Raw genomic sequence first — 18364 nt, forward strand, 5'->3', positions numbered from 1 at the left:
CTCTGTGACACCAAACAAATTGTTTACTTTCTCTCTGCCCTTTTTCCTTCATTCTTAAAATAGAAATAAAAATGTCTATTCTACTCCTCCCTACCAGTGAGCTGACACCAGCCCAGAGGGCCCGCAGACCCAGCCTATGCAGCTAGCCCCAAAGGAACATGACCCCACCTTCCCACAGGCCCACAGTCACTGCACGAGGCAAGACCCCGCAGCCGTCTGTGCCAGCCCTGCCTTCCAGTGTGCCCACAGTAGCCGGCCCAACCACAAGAGAAAGGGGCACTCCTACAGCACATAGCTTTGGTAACCAGAGGGGAGCATGTTGCTGAGCCCCATGATGCCACTTTTCCAAGATCTAGAAATGCAACTGACATAGCTGATACAAATACAACACAAAAAATTAGGCAAAATGAGAGGGCAGAGGAAAATCTTCCAATCAAAGGAACAAGACCATATCTTTTTTAAAAGTGAAGACTGTATTACACACTCCAAGAAAAGTAATGGGCTTTAATTACCTAAAAGCATATAAAATAATGAAAGTTCAGAATCTTTATTTCTTTCTTCTAATGGTATAATTTTAATGGGGAGTAAGCTGGCACCCTACCACTAGCTCTGTAGGTTTATGTGAGTTAGCCATGCTTTGGTACATAGCCAACTCTACTTTAGCTATTACCGCAATACAGTTTCATTCTGTCCTTCTTACATAATGTGACCTGTCCAAAAATGTGTCAGCATTTACAAATCATGACTCATAAGAAGATGAGTTGTCTTAACCATGGCAAAGCATTGCCCAGGACCATTACATGGCTTTGTCAGGGCAATGAGTATTACTGGTTACAGATATCTGACTTAAGCCCCGGAATATAATACTTATGAATTCCAGAATTTAAGTAAATAATATATGGAGAACTAAAGAAGAAGTAATTCAGCTGAGTGCAAATACTCCAAACCTTCTTCTTTTATGGCACAGAGTAGAGACAACTTTTTCAGTGAGAGGCTGAACAGAAGAACAGACAATGATTAAACTATACATGAAAACAGAACTTTGACCCATTATCTGTAGCAGTCTGCCCAGGAAACCAATCCCTTTATATGCAATAAACAACCCAGGAAAGCAGCGTGTAAGTGCAGGAAGCTAGATTGATATCTCCAGTGACAATCTAGGAGGCTAAAAGGTAGCTTTTGTGACAATCCCAAATGTCCAACATTTGCTGAGAAACTGACAGCCTCTCTCGTTTTTGTCTTGTTTCCAACTTGGATCAATCAGAAAAATTCAAATATGTACCTCCTAACCAATAGCACAGGATGCCCACTTCTAGTTAGCCCAGCTACAGTGTCCCCATATCAACAGTTTCCAATCAGGATACATGTGGAAACTTCCCTTTCCCCGACCATAACGTTTTCCATGTGTCTGTCTGCTTTGAGTTTGTCTGCCAAAACATGAATTTCAGTGGCTGACTTTCCTCTATAGCAAGCGCTGAATAAATAACATTGCTTGATCTCATTTAATCTTTGCTTTTTTCCATACTAGGCACAGACCTGTCAAGTCACAAAGAAAGGAACTGTGAATCAATCTTAACTGTGAAAAGTGAAAGTGATAGTCATTCAATTCTGTCCGACTCTTTGCAACCCCATGGACTGTAGCCTGCCAGACTCCTCCATCCATGGAATTCTCCAAGCAAGAGTACTGGAGTGAGTTGCCATTTTCCTCTCCAGGGGAATCTTCTCAATCCAGGGATCAAACCTGAGTCTCCTGCATTGCAAGCAGATTCTTTACCATCTGAGCCACCAGGGAAGCCTTTAACTATAGACTAGTTAATCTCAGTTCTTCCCATTTTACAAGATTAATGGCATGCCATACCTTCTTCAAGAGATGGAAAATTCTTCAAGAGATGGGGATACCAGACCACCTTACCTGCCTCCTGAGAATTCTGTATGCAGGTCAAGAAACAACAGTTAGAACTGGACATGGAACAATAGACTGGTTCCAAATTGGGAAAGAAAGGAGTACGTCAAGGCTGTATATTGTCACCCTGCTTATTTAACTTATAGTCAGAGTACATCATGCAAAATGCCGGGCTGGATGAAGCACAAGCTGGAATCAAGATTTTTGAGAGAAATATCAATAATCTCAGATACGCAGATGACACCACCCTTATGGCAGAAAATGAAGAAGAACTAAAGAGCCTCTTAATGAAAGTGAAAAAGGAGAGTGAAAAAGTTGGCTTAAAACTCAACATTCAAAAAACTAAGATCATGGCATCTGGTCCCATCACTTCATGGCAAATAGATGGGGAAACAATAGAAACAGTGAGAGATTTTATTTTCTTGGGCTCCAAAATCACTGCAGATGGTAATTGCAGCCTTGAAATTAAAAGACGCTTGCTCCTTGGAAGAAAAGTTATGACCAATCTGGACAGCATATTAAAAAGCAGAGATATTACTTTGCCAAAAAAGGTCCATCTAGTCAAAGCTATGGTTCTTCCAGTAGTCATGTATGAATGTGAGAGTTGGACTATAAAGAAAGCTGAGAACCAAAGAATTGATGCTTTTGAACTGTAGTGTTGGAGAAGACTCTTGAGAGTCCCTTGGACTGCAAGGAGATTCAACCAGTCCATCCTAAAGGAAATCAGTCCTGAATGTTCATTGGAAAGACTGATTCTGAAACTGAAACTCCAATACTTTGGCCATCTGATTTGAAAAGACCCTGATGTTGGGAAAGATTGAAGGTGGGAGGAGAAGGGGACGACAGAGGATGAGATGGTTGGATGGCATCCATGACTTGATGGACATTAGTTTGAGTAGACTCCAGGAGTTGGTGATGGACAGGGAGGCCTGGCGTGCTGCAGTCCATGGGGTCGCAAAGAGTCGAACACGACTGAGTGACTGAATGGAACTAATGCCTCCTTCTTCTTCTTCTTCTTTTTTTATCCTTCCTGTCCCTTTTCTGTCTGTATCATCTCTTTCCTTATATAGGACTTACATCTGCAGTCCTCTGGTTCTCCTTACGGCTCACTTAGATTATAATAGCCCCTGTAAGCCAGTCAGCTTTACCTTCTCCTCCTGCTAGTCCAGCTCATCACTACTACCAGATAAATCTCCTAGAAGCAGTGTTCTCGCTTATCTGGCAGAAACATTACATGGGAAAACTTTCAGTCTAAAGACAACTGGCCTCAGTCAAAATACCAGCAAGGTACTTTGTGGATCTCAACAAACTAAGGGCTTCCCTGATAGCTCAGTTGGTAAAGAATCCACCTGCAATGCAGGAGACCCATATTTGATCCCTGGGTGGGAAGATCCCCTGGAGAAAGGAAAGGCTACCCACTCCAGTATTCTGGCCTGGAGAATTCCACGGATGGAGGAGCCTGGCAGGGGGTTCTCAAAGAGTCAGACATGACTCAGCAACTATCACTTCACTTCACTTCATAATTGCTTTACAATGTTGTGTTACTTTCTGCTGTACAGTGAAGTGAATCAACTATATATTTACATATATTCCCTCCCTCTGAGACCTCCCAGCTACCACCCTATCACGTCACAGAGTACTGGGCTGAGCTTCCTGTGTTTTACAGCAGGTTCCCACTAGCTATCTATTTCACACATGGTAGTGTATATATGTCAATCCTAATCTCCAAATTTGCCCCACCCTCCCCACCCCCCACTCCCACATGTCCATTTTCTATGTTTATGTCTCTATTCCTGCCCTGGACATAGGTTCATCTGTGCCGTCTTTCTAGACTTCATACATATACATTAATACATAATATTTACTTTTCTCTTTCTGACTTACATCACTCCGTATGACAGACTAGGTCCATCCATATCTCTACGAATGACTCAATTCCATTCCTTTTTATGGCTAAGTAATATTCCATTGTACGTGTGTGCCACAGCTTTATCCGTTCATCTGTCATTGGACAATTAGGTTGTTTCCATGTCACGGCTGCTGTAAATAGTGCTGCAATGAGCATGTACTATACATGGCACATAAAAGGAAAAGTTATAACATTGAAAACAAAATTGCTTTAGAATATACAAAATTGTTTTATAATATACTTTTTCACTATTTATAGGGTCAGAGAAGCTATATTAGAAAAAAAGATTTGGAGGCTTATCTATGTTTATCTTATAAAACTTCAGGAACTTGCAGTCATTTTAAAGAACTACAAAGTTATTTTTTTTCCCCTCAAATGTCTGATCAGGGACTAGAACATTTATTTTTCAATGAGCTAGAAAACACTGAAACTACATCTCTATCAGAGGCATGTTGATTTTGGATGAGAGAAAAGAAATTGTGACCTTAGATTTTTCATACCCATCCAAGATAACCTTCCATAGGACAAGTTACCAAAAGAGATGCTCAGACTTGCTAGAGTTACTAAATTTCTCCTGAACCACCTTAGAAAATTACATAAAGACATACAACTGCCAACTGACCCCAAACGGGCAATTTCAGAATGCATAGGTCCAGCTTTAAAACGTTTAACAGAGTTCTTGTTTCTCAGTTTGTTTTCAGTTTTCTAGCTGAAAGGTGACTTGTCAGGTAGATTTGGCAGTTTGGGGTTATGCTTGGACCGTGCACCTTTTCACACCTGTCTCCCTTCTGCTTCTACTCTAATCATCATACGAGAAAAAGTGCTTCACAAGCAATATTTTGTATCCTATAATCAGATTAAATACACGTCCTATTGGAGAACCCCCCAAATTTTGTGTGTGTGTGTGTGCTCAGTTAAATTGTTACACCAAACATATTACAAAATGCTCTCCTTCCTTTTCTAAAATCAAGTTGCCTGGAGCCACATAAAAGTCATTGTCATTACCAAGGAATCTGAATGATGGATTTCAACACATTTACTACTCTTGCTGAGTGATCTGAGTCATTAGGCTTTTATAAATAAAAAAGATAGTCACTCCACTTGCAGATAATATCTGTTCCCAACTTCCTTTTTTGCTCTAGTTCACCTTTCAACCAATATGTTTGAATGTTTCTATGGAAATTAGACATGAAAAATAATATATATGATCTGATTTCAACTATGGAAAATGTATATTTTAAAAAATCTGTAAGCAACATGTTTTATTTTTACACGGTGAAGAAGAAATACTTCACCTTATTAGTACTTCCTTTTGGCTGATGACATTCAAATTCATAGAAGAAATAGATAAAATTTTATAAATTGTCCACGAATGAGCATGATATAAAACAGAATACACAATTATTAAAAATCAGAAAAAAGTACTGTAAAGTGCTAATAGTATTTTTTCTCCTAGTAGCTTGACCATAAATAATTTAATTTCCTCTACATTTTTATGTATTTAAAATTTTCTATAGTAAAAATACAAAATTTTATTGAAATATAAAAACTTTAATTGAAAATATTTCATAGAAACATGGATTTCCATCAACAACAAAATCAAGTAAACATCTGAAATAAACTAAATAAACAAACATCTTAGTCACTAATGCCATTCCACAAAGAGGCCCCAACATATCTTTCCACAACTTCATTTTTCGTTTTTCACTACTCATGTTCACACACTTTTTACTTCAATAAAAAGTCAGCCCTTTGCCATTTTTTCAGAGACACTAAACTTTCTTGAGTTTGTTGGTTGTTTATCCTGTTCCTGGATTTTCCTCTGCATCCAAACTACTTCAGTCTTCACTCATTTGTGGCTTTACCCTAGGCTTTCTCTCAAGAAAATATCTTTCCTTCTTCATAATTCCTATACAATTTATTTACTTCTTATAAAATTAGCTATGCAGTGATCATCTCCTCTAGTAGATTATACTCTTTTTTTCCTTCTTTCATCCTTCCCAGCTAATTTGGTCACTTTTTTCTATATTTCTCCTTTAAATGTTATCTTCAAATCTACAGTCTTAATTTGTTTATTCTGAAACATTTAAAACTGTGACACTTGAGAAACAAGTGAATAGCTAGAAGAATGATTGTATTGGTTGGAGGTAGCAAGGATCTTGTGCTATCCTGTCTGATTAGTCATGGAGAAGCATGATAAATAGGAAGACAAAAGCGGAAAGTTATCAGATAGAGTCTTACCTGGACTAACTGCCTGCTTTTAAATCAAAGTTTGAATCAGATTTAGGTATTTTAGATCAAAGGCTCAAAAAAATTTTTGAGCTCAAAAATTTTATTCTAGAGTGTATTTCTTCTGTTTTTACAGAATTTAACAGTATAGACTGTGGCTATATATATTCAGCTTTGCATTTACTTATCTCTTATCACATTTGATTTTAAATACATTTTTCTTAAAACTGCATTTAAAAGTTCTACCGAATTCTGACTTTTTACCAGGTTAACTTACTTCTTTTCTCAATCCCACAAATGTAAACTGTCTAGTAAATTCCAGTCATTTTTTCCAGAATTAAAAAAAAAAAATGCCCCAGTTTTCTTCTTACCAAGACAGGAAGCATTTCCTGGAGATTAATCACTCTTTTGACTTGCAAAATTGGAAACGTTGGGAGAAATTAGTAAAGTAGGTTGTATCATCCTACTTTGGATTCAGATTTTTTGGAAATGGTCCTGTTGCCATTTGGAAGAAAGCAATCATGAGTCAAACTGCGGGTGATCTAAACAAACACTGTCACCTTATAAAAATCGGACTCTAGACCGTGGACCTAGTAGAAGATAGACAGAGAGCAAGCCATTAAGACCACATCAAGCTGAGAAAAGTCAGTGGAAATGAGAAACCTTCCGATTCTGCTGTTGCTATGTGTGGCGGTGTGCTCAGCCTATCCACTGGACAGGGCTGCAAGGGACAAGGAAGACACCATGGAGCTTGTTCAGGTAACTAAGGGGGCGGTCCTCACATCCCTGATGGCCCGGTGGGGAAACTAGCTCTGCTTTCTATTTATAAAGCTCACACAGAATTGTTGGAACTGACCATGTATGAAGTGCAAAGGCAGAGTTATATGTGTTGCACATGGAAAGGGTCTCAGTATCACTCACCTGGGCTTCTCTTTTTATACTGGAAGGAACAAAAGCCAGAGATATTAGGTACTAAGATCAAAACCACCTTAGTAGCAGCATTGTTTAAGATACGTGAATAACAAGCAGAGAGTATATGAAATGTGTCTTGTTTTGAAACTTCTGTAGGTATTTTAATCCAATATAATGTTAGCTGGATATTTTTATTGCTGCTGTCATGTTTAGACATAGAGATTTTTTTTAAGTTTTTTTCTTAAGCCAGCTCCTTATGAGAAGTATAAAGTGGAAAATTGAATAAATGTAGCTGAAATAGACAAATACACACAAGGAAGTTTGATTGTTTGTTTATCTCCTTTAAGTTCCCTAGATATTTACCTTGATTTTCCAGTTCATGGCAATTTTCATTGCTCTGGTAGTAAAATAAGCTGCACAGATTATTCTGTTACAAAGATAAAGCAAAAGTGAAGAAGAGTCTGTAACTGAAGAATTAAACATGACATTGACTTTTATTTCAGTAAGCTAGAAGACTATTTCAAATAGATAAAGTGAGCAACTGCACAAATTTTCTGTAAACCACTAAAAATCATAAGAATAACCTAAAACTATACTTATTTTCCATTAGCAATATCTAGAAAACTACTACAACCTTGCAAAGGATACGAAACAGTTTGTTAGAAGAAAGGACAGTAGTCCAGTAGTCCAAAAGATTCAAGAGATGCAGAAGTTTCTGGGGTTGGAGGTGACAGGAAAGCTGGACTCTGACACTCTGGAGGTGATACGCAAGCCCCGATGTGGGATTCCTGACGTTGGTTTCTTCAGCACCTTTCCTGGGTCGCCCAAGTGGAGGAAAACTCACCTCACGTACAGGTAATGGGTCCAAAGAGATTTTTGCATACTATGAGATTTTATAAATTACTATTACAGGAGAAAATAGTATCTTTATTATTACTTTTTTTCATACAGAATTGTGAATTACACAAAGGATTTACCCAGAGATGCTGTTGATTCTGCCATTGAAAAAGCTCTGACGGTCTGGGAGGAGGTGACTCCACTTACCTTCTCCAGGATCTATGAAGGAGAAGCTGACATAATGATCATATTTGCAGTTAGAGGTAAAAAAAAACAGAAACAAGGGGGAAAAAACCCACACAAAATTTTATCTGGTGTTGTTTCATTAGAAAAAGATTGCAAAGAGATCCTAATTATTGATCATCCAATAATTTTTTCTCTCTCTCTCTTAGAACATGGGGACTTTTTGCCTTTTGATGGACCTGGAAAAGTTTTGGCTCATGCCTACCCACCTGGATCAGGGTTTTATGGAGATGCTCACTTTGATGATGATGAACAATGGACAAAGGATACATCAGGTTAGCGACACATCTCTCAGAATGATTTTGGTGTTGATTTTTGTTTTAACTTGGAGAAGTCTCAATAACTAAGAATATTGGAGAAATGGAGTGTAACAGATTTCCCAGTGGGACAAGAATCAGCAGAGGCAGACTAGAGATGGGAGTAATTGGATATGGCTGGATACTTTGTCTCAAAGACTGATTTCAAGAATGAGTCTTGAAAAACACTTGACTTTCCATTAAGTGTAATCAGTCAATTGATCAATTAACCAAAAAAAAGGTGGAGAGGGGGGCAAGAAAGGTACTGTGTTCTTCCAGGAAATAAGCGACTATAATAGCTGACCAAATGAACATAATACACAGCTGACCTGTATACTGGATGTGTATTTAAGGAATAAGTAACTGTTATCTATGATTTCTTAAATAGGAATCAATTTATTCCTTGTTGCTGCCCATGAACTTGGCCATTCCCTGGGTCTCCAGCACTCAACCGAACGTGAAGCTTTGATGTACCCAGTCTACGACCCTCGCACAGACCTCACTCGGTTCCGCCTTTCTCAGGATGATGTCGACGGCATTCAGTTCCTGTACGGTGAGTGATGCCGGAAAAATTAGACGTGGTAGCTTTGCAATGATGGTCTTCAGGAAAGCTTCCAAATGCTGCATAAAACATTTATAATTTAACTTGAGGCACTTTGAAAACATGTGGGAAGCATATACAGTGAAAGAAGCATCATTTCCTGCTGATGTTTGCATCCTCACCTCTGTCCCCTTTAGGGTCTCCCCCAGTTTCCCCTAATGACCCTGTGGTGCCCACGGAATCTGTGCCTCCCGAACCCGGGACCCCAGCCGCGTGTGACCCTGCCTTGTCCTTCGATGCAATCAGCACACTGAGGGGAGAAATCCTGTTCTTTAAAGGCAGGTCAGTCCAGAAAACGTTATATTCCTATGTATTCTTTTGATGTATCAATGCAATGCTTAGAGAGGAAAACAAATAGAAACTTGATAGAGATTTTTAAGTATTTAAAACAAAACAATTTGGCTCTGAGACTTGAAATTATTCTGACGCTCCACTTTCCACATTTTCCTAAAACTGTCAAGTTCATTTTCAAAGACTTAGGATGATTTGATTTTTATCCTGTAACTATCACTTCCAAATATTATTGAGTCATGGTTACTTTTGAAAAGTCACAAGTAAAACTTTAGAATCTGAATTTTACCTTTGCTTCCTTTAAAAATGATACCAGGACACTATTACATTTAATCAATTAATTTACTCACTGCTGGATAAATATGCACATGATTAAACCACACAAGTGGAAAGAAAGTTAAAAGAAGTCATCATCACATCACTGATTCAGCTTCTCAGTTCTCCCTATCTCCATCCATAGTGATGAATGCTTAAATATCCTTCCAGAATTATTCCGTGTATGTATAAAAATATACTTACATGTACGTATACACATCTGCCTTTATTTTTGAAAATATACATCATGGTGTAATATATATACTGTATTGTATGAATTGTAGGTGTTTAAAACTTATAGTCAGTTGATTAATTTGCATTATAGGATAACTTCCCTTTCACAGAGACATTATTCTGGAATCCTATGCCAACAGGTCCAGTGCAGTCTTCTGGGGGGAAAAAAAGAAAGATTTTTCCTTAATGGCAACATACCTGATTTCTGTCTGTCATTGATCCTAGAGGATGTGGAAATGGAGGGAAATGGGTGAGGAAGGAGAGTGAGGAAAATATGCTAAAAGGTGGAAGACTTTTTTCAATTTTCATTTCTTTTTGCATATATTTCAGACATTTTTGGCGGAAATCTTTCAGGACATTCGAACCTGAATTTCATTTGATCTCTTCATTCTGGCCATCTCTTCCTTCAGGCATAGATGCCGCATATGAAGTTACTAGCAAAGACACGGTTTTCATTTTTAAAGGTAATTATTATGTAATAATTTCTTTAATTTGCCGAAATAAAGCCTCTCACCTAAAAATTGATTAAGACTTTAATTTTTTTCTACAACAAATTTTGTCTGGTTTATTTCTTAAAGGTAACAAAGCTGTAATTGAGACTGGCATTATTTTATTTATATTTTATAGATGATGAAATGAACACAAGAATAGAAATAGCCCAGTTGTAAATTCCCTCATTTGGAATTTACAACTGTGTTCATTCCGTCTGTGTTCATTCATTCAACCTACAAGTTTTTGTTTAATGTCTATTTGGGGCTGCTAAATCTAAAATTCTGGCTTCTTTTTCTACTATGAAAGTCAAAGGTGCTAAGAAGTATTTCCAAAACCAAAGACTCAATTGTTATAGATGCAGTGTGATTGTGTTTTTTTCTCATAAAAACAGGAAATCAGTTCTGGGCCATCAGAGGAAATGAGATGCAAGCAGGTTACCCAAGAGGCATCCATACCCTGGGCTTTCCTTCAACAGTACGGAAAATAGACGCAGCCTTTTCTGACAAGGAAAAGAAGAAAACGTACTTCTTTGCAGAGGACAAATACTGGAGGTAATATTTGTTTGTAATAACTTTGTATGATCCTGCTGCTGCTAAGTCCCTTCAGTGGCATCCGACTCTGTGCGACCCCATAGACGGCAGCCCACCAGGCTCCCCCGTCCCTGGGATTCTCCAGGCAAGAACACCAGAGTAGGTTGCCATTTCCTTCTCCAATGCGTGAAAGTGAAGTCGCTCAGTCGTGTCTGACCCTCAGCGACCCCATGGACTGCAGCCTTCCAGGCTCCTCTGTCCATGGGATTTTCCAGGCAAGAATACTGGAGTGGGGTGCCATTGCCTTCTCCGTGTATGATCCTAGTTAGGGAAATTATCTTCTTTCTCTAAGGAAGTCGCCTGCCTTCCTCTTATACCTTCGTCCCCCACAGGAGGAACGGTGGGGCTCTAGACAGCTGTGGGGGAGTCCCTGTGTGTGTGCTCAGACCCCAGTCATGCTCAACCCTTTGCGACCCCATGGACTGTAACCCTCCAGGCCCCCTGTCCATGATTTCCCAGGCAAGAATATGGAGTGGGTTGCCATTTCCTCCTCCAAGGGATCTTCCTGACCCAGGGATCGAACCCGTGTCTCCTACATTGGCAGGAGGATTCTTCACTGCTGAGCCATCTGGGAAGCCCCAGTGACAACATATATGAACCAAATATGATAGAAAACTTGAAATTTGTATCTGAAATGAATGATTGGATTCACTTTGTGTTCACATCTTTGTGATAGAAGGATGATTAAGATTTTTTCTCTCCAGACCTAAGAAATATGGTAGCAAACAGCATCTGCTAGATCAAGATGCTGCCTCTCTTTCTCGTAGAGATACAATTTTAAGAGCCAAGTTTGCGGTACCATTAATGTCACACATTTCTGTAGCACTAAACACGCCTGACATTTATTTGCAAATCTCGGAAAGTTGATTAGAATTCCACATTTTTTGCCAATTTTGATAACACGGCCTCTGTGCAATGCTGAGCTTTGTTTCTTTTACTTGGTGCAGATTTGATGAGAAGAGACAATCCATGGAGCCAGGTTTTCCCAAGCAAATAGTGGAAGATTTTCCAGGGGTTGAACCAGAGGTGGATGCTGTTTTTGAAGTATTTGGTAAGAGGACACTCCTTTTGTTGGCAGTGGGGCACTTGAAACATTCTGTAGTACCGGAAGAAAGAGGAAAGCTGAAGTATTTAATAAAGTTGTCTTTAACCAGGTTCCTCCTCCCAACCCTAAATTTCAGCTTACAAATTTCATATCAATTGTATGACTACTTCGTATAATAAGCTGTATAAAAACCCCCTCAAGTGGTGTGGCCAAGTTCAACAGTGGCCAGCTGGCTTCTCCATCCCACCACTAATTCCCACGGAGAGTTTCTCTGTCTTTCCTGAGTAGTCAGTCAGCTGCCGATATTTAACTTTCCATGAGCCCAAAGTTAAAAAAAAAAAAAAAAAAAAAGGATTTTCTCCCACCTCAGGGATAGATGGGTGGAGGGATAGATGATCTTTATTGAAAGGTAACCTGAGCACCAGGATGGCAGAGTCAGAAAGGATCGTCTGGTTCTGAAAGAGTTCCTGAGATTCTCTGAGGCCAGAGAATCAGGCTTCTTTGTCAGCAAAGGGGAGGAGGAGTATTCGGGAGGAAAAGTGTAAAGATACACAGTTTCTGAAGATGCAGAGAATTTTATCTGATTTTAAGCAGAATAACCTAATAATCCAGAGCCCGGTTCTGCTGTCAGACAGAGCTGGAGTGGGGTGCTGTTTCCATCCTTTCCTTGTTGAGTGACCTTGGGCAGGCATTTAAATTTGTCTGAATCTCAACTTCCTATCTGTAAAATGGAGTTAGACATATGTGCCTCATAGGACTTTTACAGAAAGAAATGAAAATAAAAGTCATGCAAAATGCTTACCATAGGTCCTGGCACATAGTAAATCTCTACAAACACTTTCTACTTTTAGGTATCTGTTATTCTGAGTTCTGTGTGTTGCCAAATTTATTTACTTGAAGAAAAATATCTCATTATTTCCCCTGTCTGCATTTGCAGGGTTTTATTATTTCTTCAGTGGATCTTCGCAGTTTGAATTTGACCCAAATGCAAAGAAAGTGACACATATGTTGAAGAGTAACAGCTGGTTGAATTGTTAGGAGAGATGTTTAGAAGGCATAACTGGGCATTTTAAGTTAAGCCGTTAACTCTTCACCTAAGTCTCTGTGAACTGAAATGGTTCGTGTTCTCCTGTGTGTGCAGTGATGGAGACCAAGAGTGTGAGCTGTGTGTCTTGCCCACTAGCCTCACATATCACAGGGCATTCAAATGGGCTGTGTGTTTGTACTCTGGTCACGTACCTCAGCCTCCCACGGGAACAGGGTTAGCACTCTGCAACAGGCAAGAGACTGTATATAGACTATTTGCTTATTATTTAATAAAGAGAATCTGTCAGTTAACTTTATCATGTTGTTTGTTTCAATGAATGCACTTTCCTCACCATCTTGGGTGTGTTGTGGACTGATCAGTCAACAGTGGAGGTACAGGATCAGGGTCTCCACGTTTGGGACCTCAAAATGAGCTCAACCAGAACTGGAAACAATCTGCCATTTCCCCTCCCCAGGTGCCCTACCAAAGGGATGCTATTTCCGCCAACAAGGCTTCATATGTGTTCCCGACACACCTAAGGAGAAAGATCAAGGGTGCTGTCACCACACAGGGCAGGCTCTGAAAAAAGTTGTGAGGCAGAATCCTACAATCAAAGCAAATCACCTAGTTCACACACCTCATTTTTTCTGGTGGGGAAATAAACCCGTTCTTTACCTTCTCCTTTTTTTACTTATATATTGCATCAATGGAGTTCCTTTCCCTGCACAGGTAAATAACTGTGCTCAGATCGCCTCTATCCACACATGAAAATGCCCTCCTATACTCATTTTGTATCTGTCCATGTCCCCATAAGCCCCCATGGACAAATGGTTATCTTAAACCAGGTTGCCACTCCTAAGTAATATGTAGCACAGTACTGGCTACACAGTAAGAGCTCATTCATGCTATCACTTATTAATTCATTTGAGAATAATTTATTACTAGTACTCCATGTCTCAGGTATTGTGCTGGGTTGTGGGCATGGGAGCCTGAGGAAATGGACACTGTCCCTGCCTCACTGAGATTATAATCCACCAAGAAAGACTGTATGCAAAGAGTGACAAATATGGATACGCAACTGTGGTTTTAGGAAGAGTCATACAGGAAAAATTCGGCTTCTTTGATAGAATAACAGGAGGAACTCCTTTGAGCTGGGTGGTTTTAGAAGTTTTGGAAGAATGGCATTGGAGAAGGTTTTGAAGGAAGACATGAAAACTAGCTGAGAAGATGGTTTGGACTAAAGCGGTCACAGGGGAGAATCAGATAGGCATATGAATGTGCATATGATTGGCAGTAGAACTCTATGATGGCTTAGACATGGAGTTTATTTAACAGACAGAAGTGGCCAGAATAACTCCCAGATAGCTTTGTTGAGCTTATGGATTGATGGGGGAAGAACTGGAAAGAAGCAGTTTTGTGAGGAAAGGGCAATAGTTTGGAAGAATTGCTCAGTTTGCTAATTTTTGAAATGTCTGAGAGATGCCCAAGTAATACCATGAAATAAATGAGCTTAGAACTCAAAAAAGAAGATATAGTGATGATGTTTGGTGATAAATGTTAACTAAACTTACTGTGGTAAACATTTCGCATTGTATTCACATACCAAATCATCATGATGTACACCTAAAACTAATACAATGCTGTATGTCAATTATACCTAAATTTTCTCTTTAAAAAAGAGAGAAGATATGAATATGTGGAATTTTCCAGCATTTTATTAGTCTTATAGTGCAAGACATACCAAATGAAAGGTTTTTATGATGTAATCTTAATAAACAACCGTATTTTGCCAAGGATTGAACATGTCTTTATTTTAAAAATTAACTAAATTCATTTGGTTTATTTTTTGATAGACACTATGCAGCTACAGCATGAATTTGAAAGGTAAAAACATGCAATGAGAAATTAATTTTCCTTGCACGTGTATCATCACTATCTAGTTCCTTTATTCAGAGGAAACAAACTAGAATTTTAGGAATCCTTTCAGAACTATTTTATACATATACAAGCAATAATATTATCTTTATAGGTTAAAGTGCGTGTGTGTGTTAGCTGCCCAGTTGTATTCGACTCTTTACTAACCCATGGACCATAGTCTGCCAGGCTCCTCTGCCCATGGGCTTCTCCAGGCAAGAATACTGTATTGGGTAGCAATTCCCTTCTCCAGGGGATCGTCCCAACCCAGGTCTCCTGTGTTGCAGGCAGATTCTTTACCGTCTGAGCCACCAGAGAAGCCCTAAGTTAAAATGGTAGCATATAAACTCACACTGCTCTGCCGTTTGCCACTTACTATAGCCTGGCAACCATTCTACATCAGTACATGCAGAATTTGCTTCACTTTTCATGACTACATTCTGTGAGATAAATATGTGATTTATTTATTCAGTTTCCTATTGGTCACTAAATTAGTGATTAAATAAATGCATACATCAAAGAAATAAAATTTAAAATATAAAATAATAAAAAATAAAAATACATTTAAAGTAAATAAAACTATTACATTAAATGATTATTCAGTAATGTGTAATTTGTGGTTGTCATGAGTATCCAAATGGCCCACGTGGTGGAGAATTTAAACAATAGTTTCCCTACCCCTCCATCTCTGCTCAGACCTTGAAGGTTAAGCTTTTCATCAGATATGCAAGTATATTCAAGGATATTCATTGTAGCATTGGGAAAAATAGTAAATAAATCAAATAAAATTGTAGGCATCAGTATACTATTTTCAGTATTCAGTGTATCAGTAGGTGATTTTAAATATTTCACTATTATTTCTATTATTTGATTGGCATGCAAAAAAAAAAAAGCTGCTCTCAGACATGAACTAGTCCAACTGAAGGTCTGACATATATTATTTGTCCTGTTTTAATGCAGAAACAAGTAGTTTACATACATCACCTCACTTAACTCTTCTTTGGGAGGTAGAGATTATTACGTCAGTTTTACAAATCTAAGGATTGCTGCTCAGAGACGATAGGCCATATCCTCAAGGTCATGCTGATAATAAATGGCTGAACCAGAGATGTAATCCATCTTGGCTGACACCAAACTTATGTATGATCCACTCTGCTGCTCCCTATTCTTTGTATCGACATGAACTGACTATACATGTGACGAAAAACAAAACAGATGAAGCAAAGGAAAGACTGACAGAGGTAATAAGTCAAGAGCTGGAAAAGAGATAAAGGAACTGGCTCTTTATAGCTAGCTGAATCAAAAGGGGAGGTTGGAGTGGCCTAGGCATGGTGTGTAATACAGACTTTCAAAAGTCAAAGGTTTGTAACTCGAGTAATTTCTACAAGTGCTGCTTTATGTATTTTTCCACTTAAATAAGGAATATTAACTCAGGTGATAGAATATTTTACACGCATCTAAGTGTACAGGAATATGGCTTTTTAAAATAAATACTTCATTCATAATTCAAGAGTATTTAATGACTTGTCAATTAGGATTCTGCTGGATAGTAGAAAGGGACAGTGGGAATTCACTCATCCATTCATGCACATCACTAATTAGATGATGAGGCATTTGGCTACCTTAAGAGAGTCATAGATTAATCTTAGTTATAGATTAGTGGTTTTAAAAAACCACTGCAAAATCCGATACTAAAGGAAAGTTCATGGGTGATTCATAAGAGAGCATTGTAGAGGACTCCCACACTTCTGGGACAACACGTGTGACACATGAGACCACAGATACATTTTCAAAGGCGTGAAAATCTTTTATATAGATCTGTTACAGAACATCAAATTGCTTTCCCTGACACATTCTGAAAACGACAATTTAATTTTAAATGTCTCTGCACATTAACCTGCTTTGAATTTCATTTTCCGTGAAGTCCTAACATGTTACCATCTGACTCTGTAGCAAATGAAAAAGTCTTTTTCTTAGTGCTTTCAGTCCATGTCAGTTTTGTGATTAATCAGATTCAAATTACATCCTCATGAGCAAGTAAAAACTTGGGAGGAGAGTCACAACCGCAAGACTACAGTTGGCAGAAATCTAGGTCAAAATTCTGCGAAGAAAGGACAGAAGTGCTTCTAACACTTTTGGAGGTCACAATTTGGGGATGATACCACTGATATGGAAATAAACATAAAGGGCAGACAGGATAGGAGACATCCATTTCTTCCTCTCCTTATTCATTCACTCTTTGGGCAATAGTTACTAAGTACTCACTGTATGCTAAGCACAGTGCTAAAAGCTTGGATACATTTGGATAAATCAGTGAACAAAACAGGTGAAGATTTTGTCGTCTTAAAACTTCCATGCATGAGAGCGGCAGACAAGAAACTACAATTAAGAACTATAAATACTCTACATCACATGCTGGAAGGAGATAGAGGCCCGAGTCCGCCGTGCCCAGTGTTCAAGGGACAGCAAGGGGCTGCTGACGGCAATGAAGTCAGAGGGAGCAGGTGGGAGCCCTAGAAGAGAAAGGCAGAGAGATGCGGGCTGGGGCGGGAGCAAGTCCGCGAGGTGATACGGGTCGGTTTAAAACTTTGGTTTTTGGGTGAAATGGAAGAACCGTAGGAGAGAATAGGTCAGAAGAGGCTCTGGATACCCTGTTAGATCATTAATAGAGCAAACGGGAACATAGGTAGAAGCACAGAGACCTGTTAGGAGGCAATCGTACTATTTTAATCCAGCAAGGATGGTGACTCCAGCTAGGTGGGAACCGTAGTAGTGGGGAGAAGTTATTTGAGATGTATTTGCAAATAGAATCAACAGGATTTAGGGTGTGAAAGTGTGAGGCTGTGAAGTGTAGGAAAAAGAGAAGAGTTTGGAGGACCTCGAGTCTTTTAGGACAAAGCTGTTGAGCGGCCCTCACTTGAGGCGTGAGCAGGCTGTGGTGGGAAGACCGTAAGTTTAGTTTGGGGCTTGTTGTGTATTTGCTATGTCTATCTTACATCCATACAGTGATGCTGGATTTATGAGTCTGGAGTTTAAGGAAAAGCTCTGGATTGGAAATGTAAATTTGGGAGTCATCAGCACATAGATGGCTTCATTTTTTTTATTAAAATTTCTTTGTTTTATTTACTTATTTTTAAATTAAAATTTTTAATTTTAAAAAATCAGTTAATATTTTTCTGGTGCTGGGCCTTTGGTGCTGCACACGGGCTTTCTCTAGTTGAGGCGGGTGAGGGCTACTCCCCAGTCGTGGTGTGTGGGCTTCTCCTTGTGGAGGCGCCTCTTGTGATGGTGCGTGGACTCTCAAGTGTGTGGGCTTCAGTTGTTGTAGCACAGGGGCTTAGATGCCCTGCAGCTCATGGAATCTTCCCAGGCCAGTGACTGAGCTTCCACCCCTGCACTGGCAGGCAGATTCCTAACCACTAGACCACGAGGGAAGTCTTGTAATTCAATGAGCTTAACGGTGGAGTAAGAATATGGAAGTGGCCTCAAAAAAAGAAAAAAGAAAGAAAAACAAATCCCTGGGGCA

General features: G+C 39.1%; 1 protein-coding gene across 1 annotated transcript; it reads left to right on the top strand.

The window, feature by feature from the left end:
• Positions 1–6547: 6547 nt before the first annotated feature.
• On the top strand, positions 6548–13240 carry LOC133261630 (stromelysin-1-like). Its single transcript, XM_061440095.1, has 10 exons — positions 6548–6800; positions 7564–7808; positions 7905–8053; positions 8183–8308; positions 8718–8882; positions 9068–9212; positions 10101–10234; positions 10654–10813; positions 11800–11903; positions 12835–13240. Exons 1-10 carry the CDS (start codon positions 6696–6698, stop codon positions 12933–12935), a joined length of 1434 nt encoding a protein of 477 aa, XP_061296079.1. The 5' UTR covers positions 6548–6695; the 3' UTR covers positions 12936–13240.
• Positions 13241–18364: the final 5124 nt, after the last annotated feature.

The sequence above is a fragment of the Bos javanicus genome, chromosome 15 (assembly GCF_032452875.1).
Source record: "Bos javanicus breed banteng chromosome 15, ARS-OSU_banteng_1.0, whole genome shotgun sequence".
NCBI classification, from domain to species: domain Eukaryota; kingdom Metazoa; phylum Chordata; class Mammalia; order Artiodactyla; family Bovidae; genus Bos; species Bos javanicus.

Excerpts from the sequence above, each read along its gene's own strand:
- LOC133261630 (XM_061440095.1), top strand. The coding sequence starts at position 6,696 with ATGAGAAACCTTCCGATTCTGCTGTTGCTATGTGTGGCGGTGTGCTCA. Across the intron at positions 9,213-10,100 it reads ATCCTGTTCTTTAAAGGCAG|ACATTTTTGGCGGAAATCTT; the intron begins GTCAGTCCAGAA and ends CATATATTTCAG. Across the intron at positions 11,904-12,834 it reads TGCTGTTTTTGAAGTATTTG|GGTTTTATTATTTCTTCAGT; the intron begins GTAAGAGGACAC and ends CTGCATTTGCAG.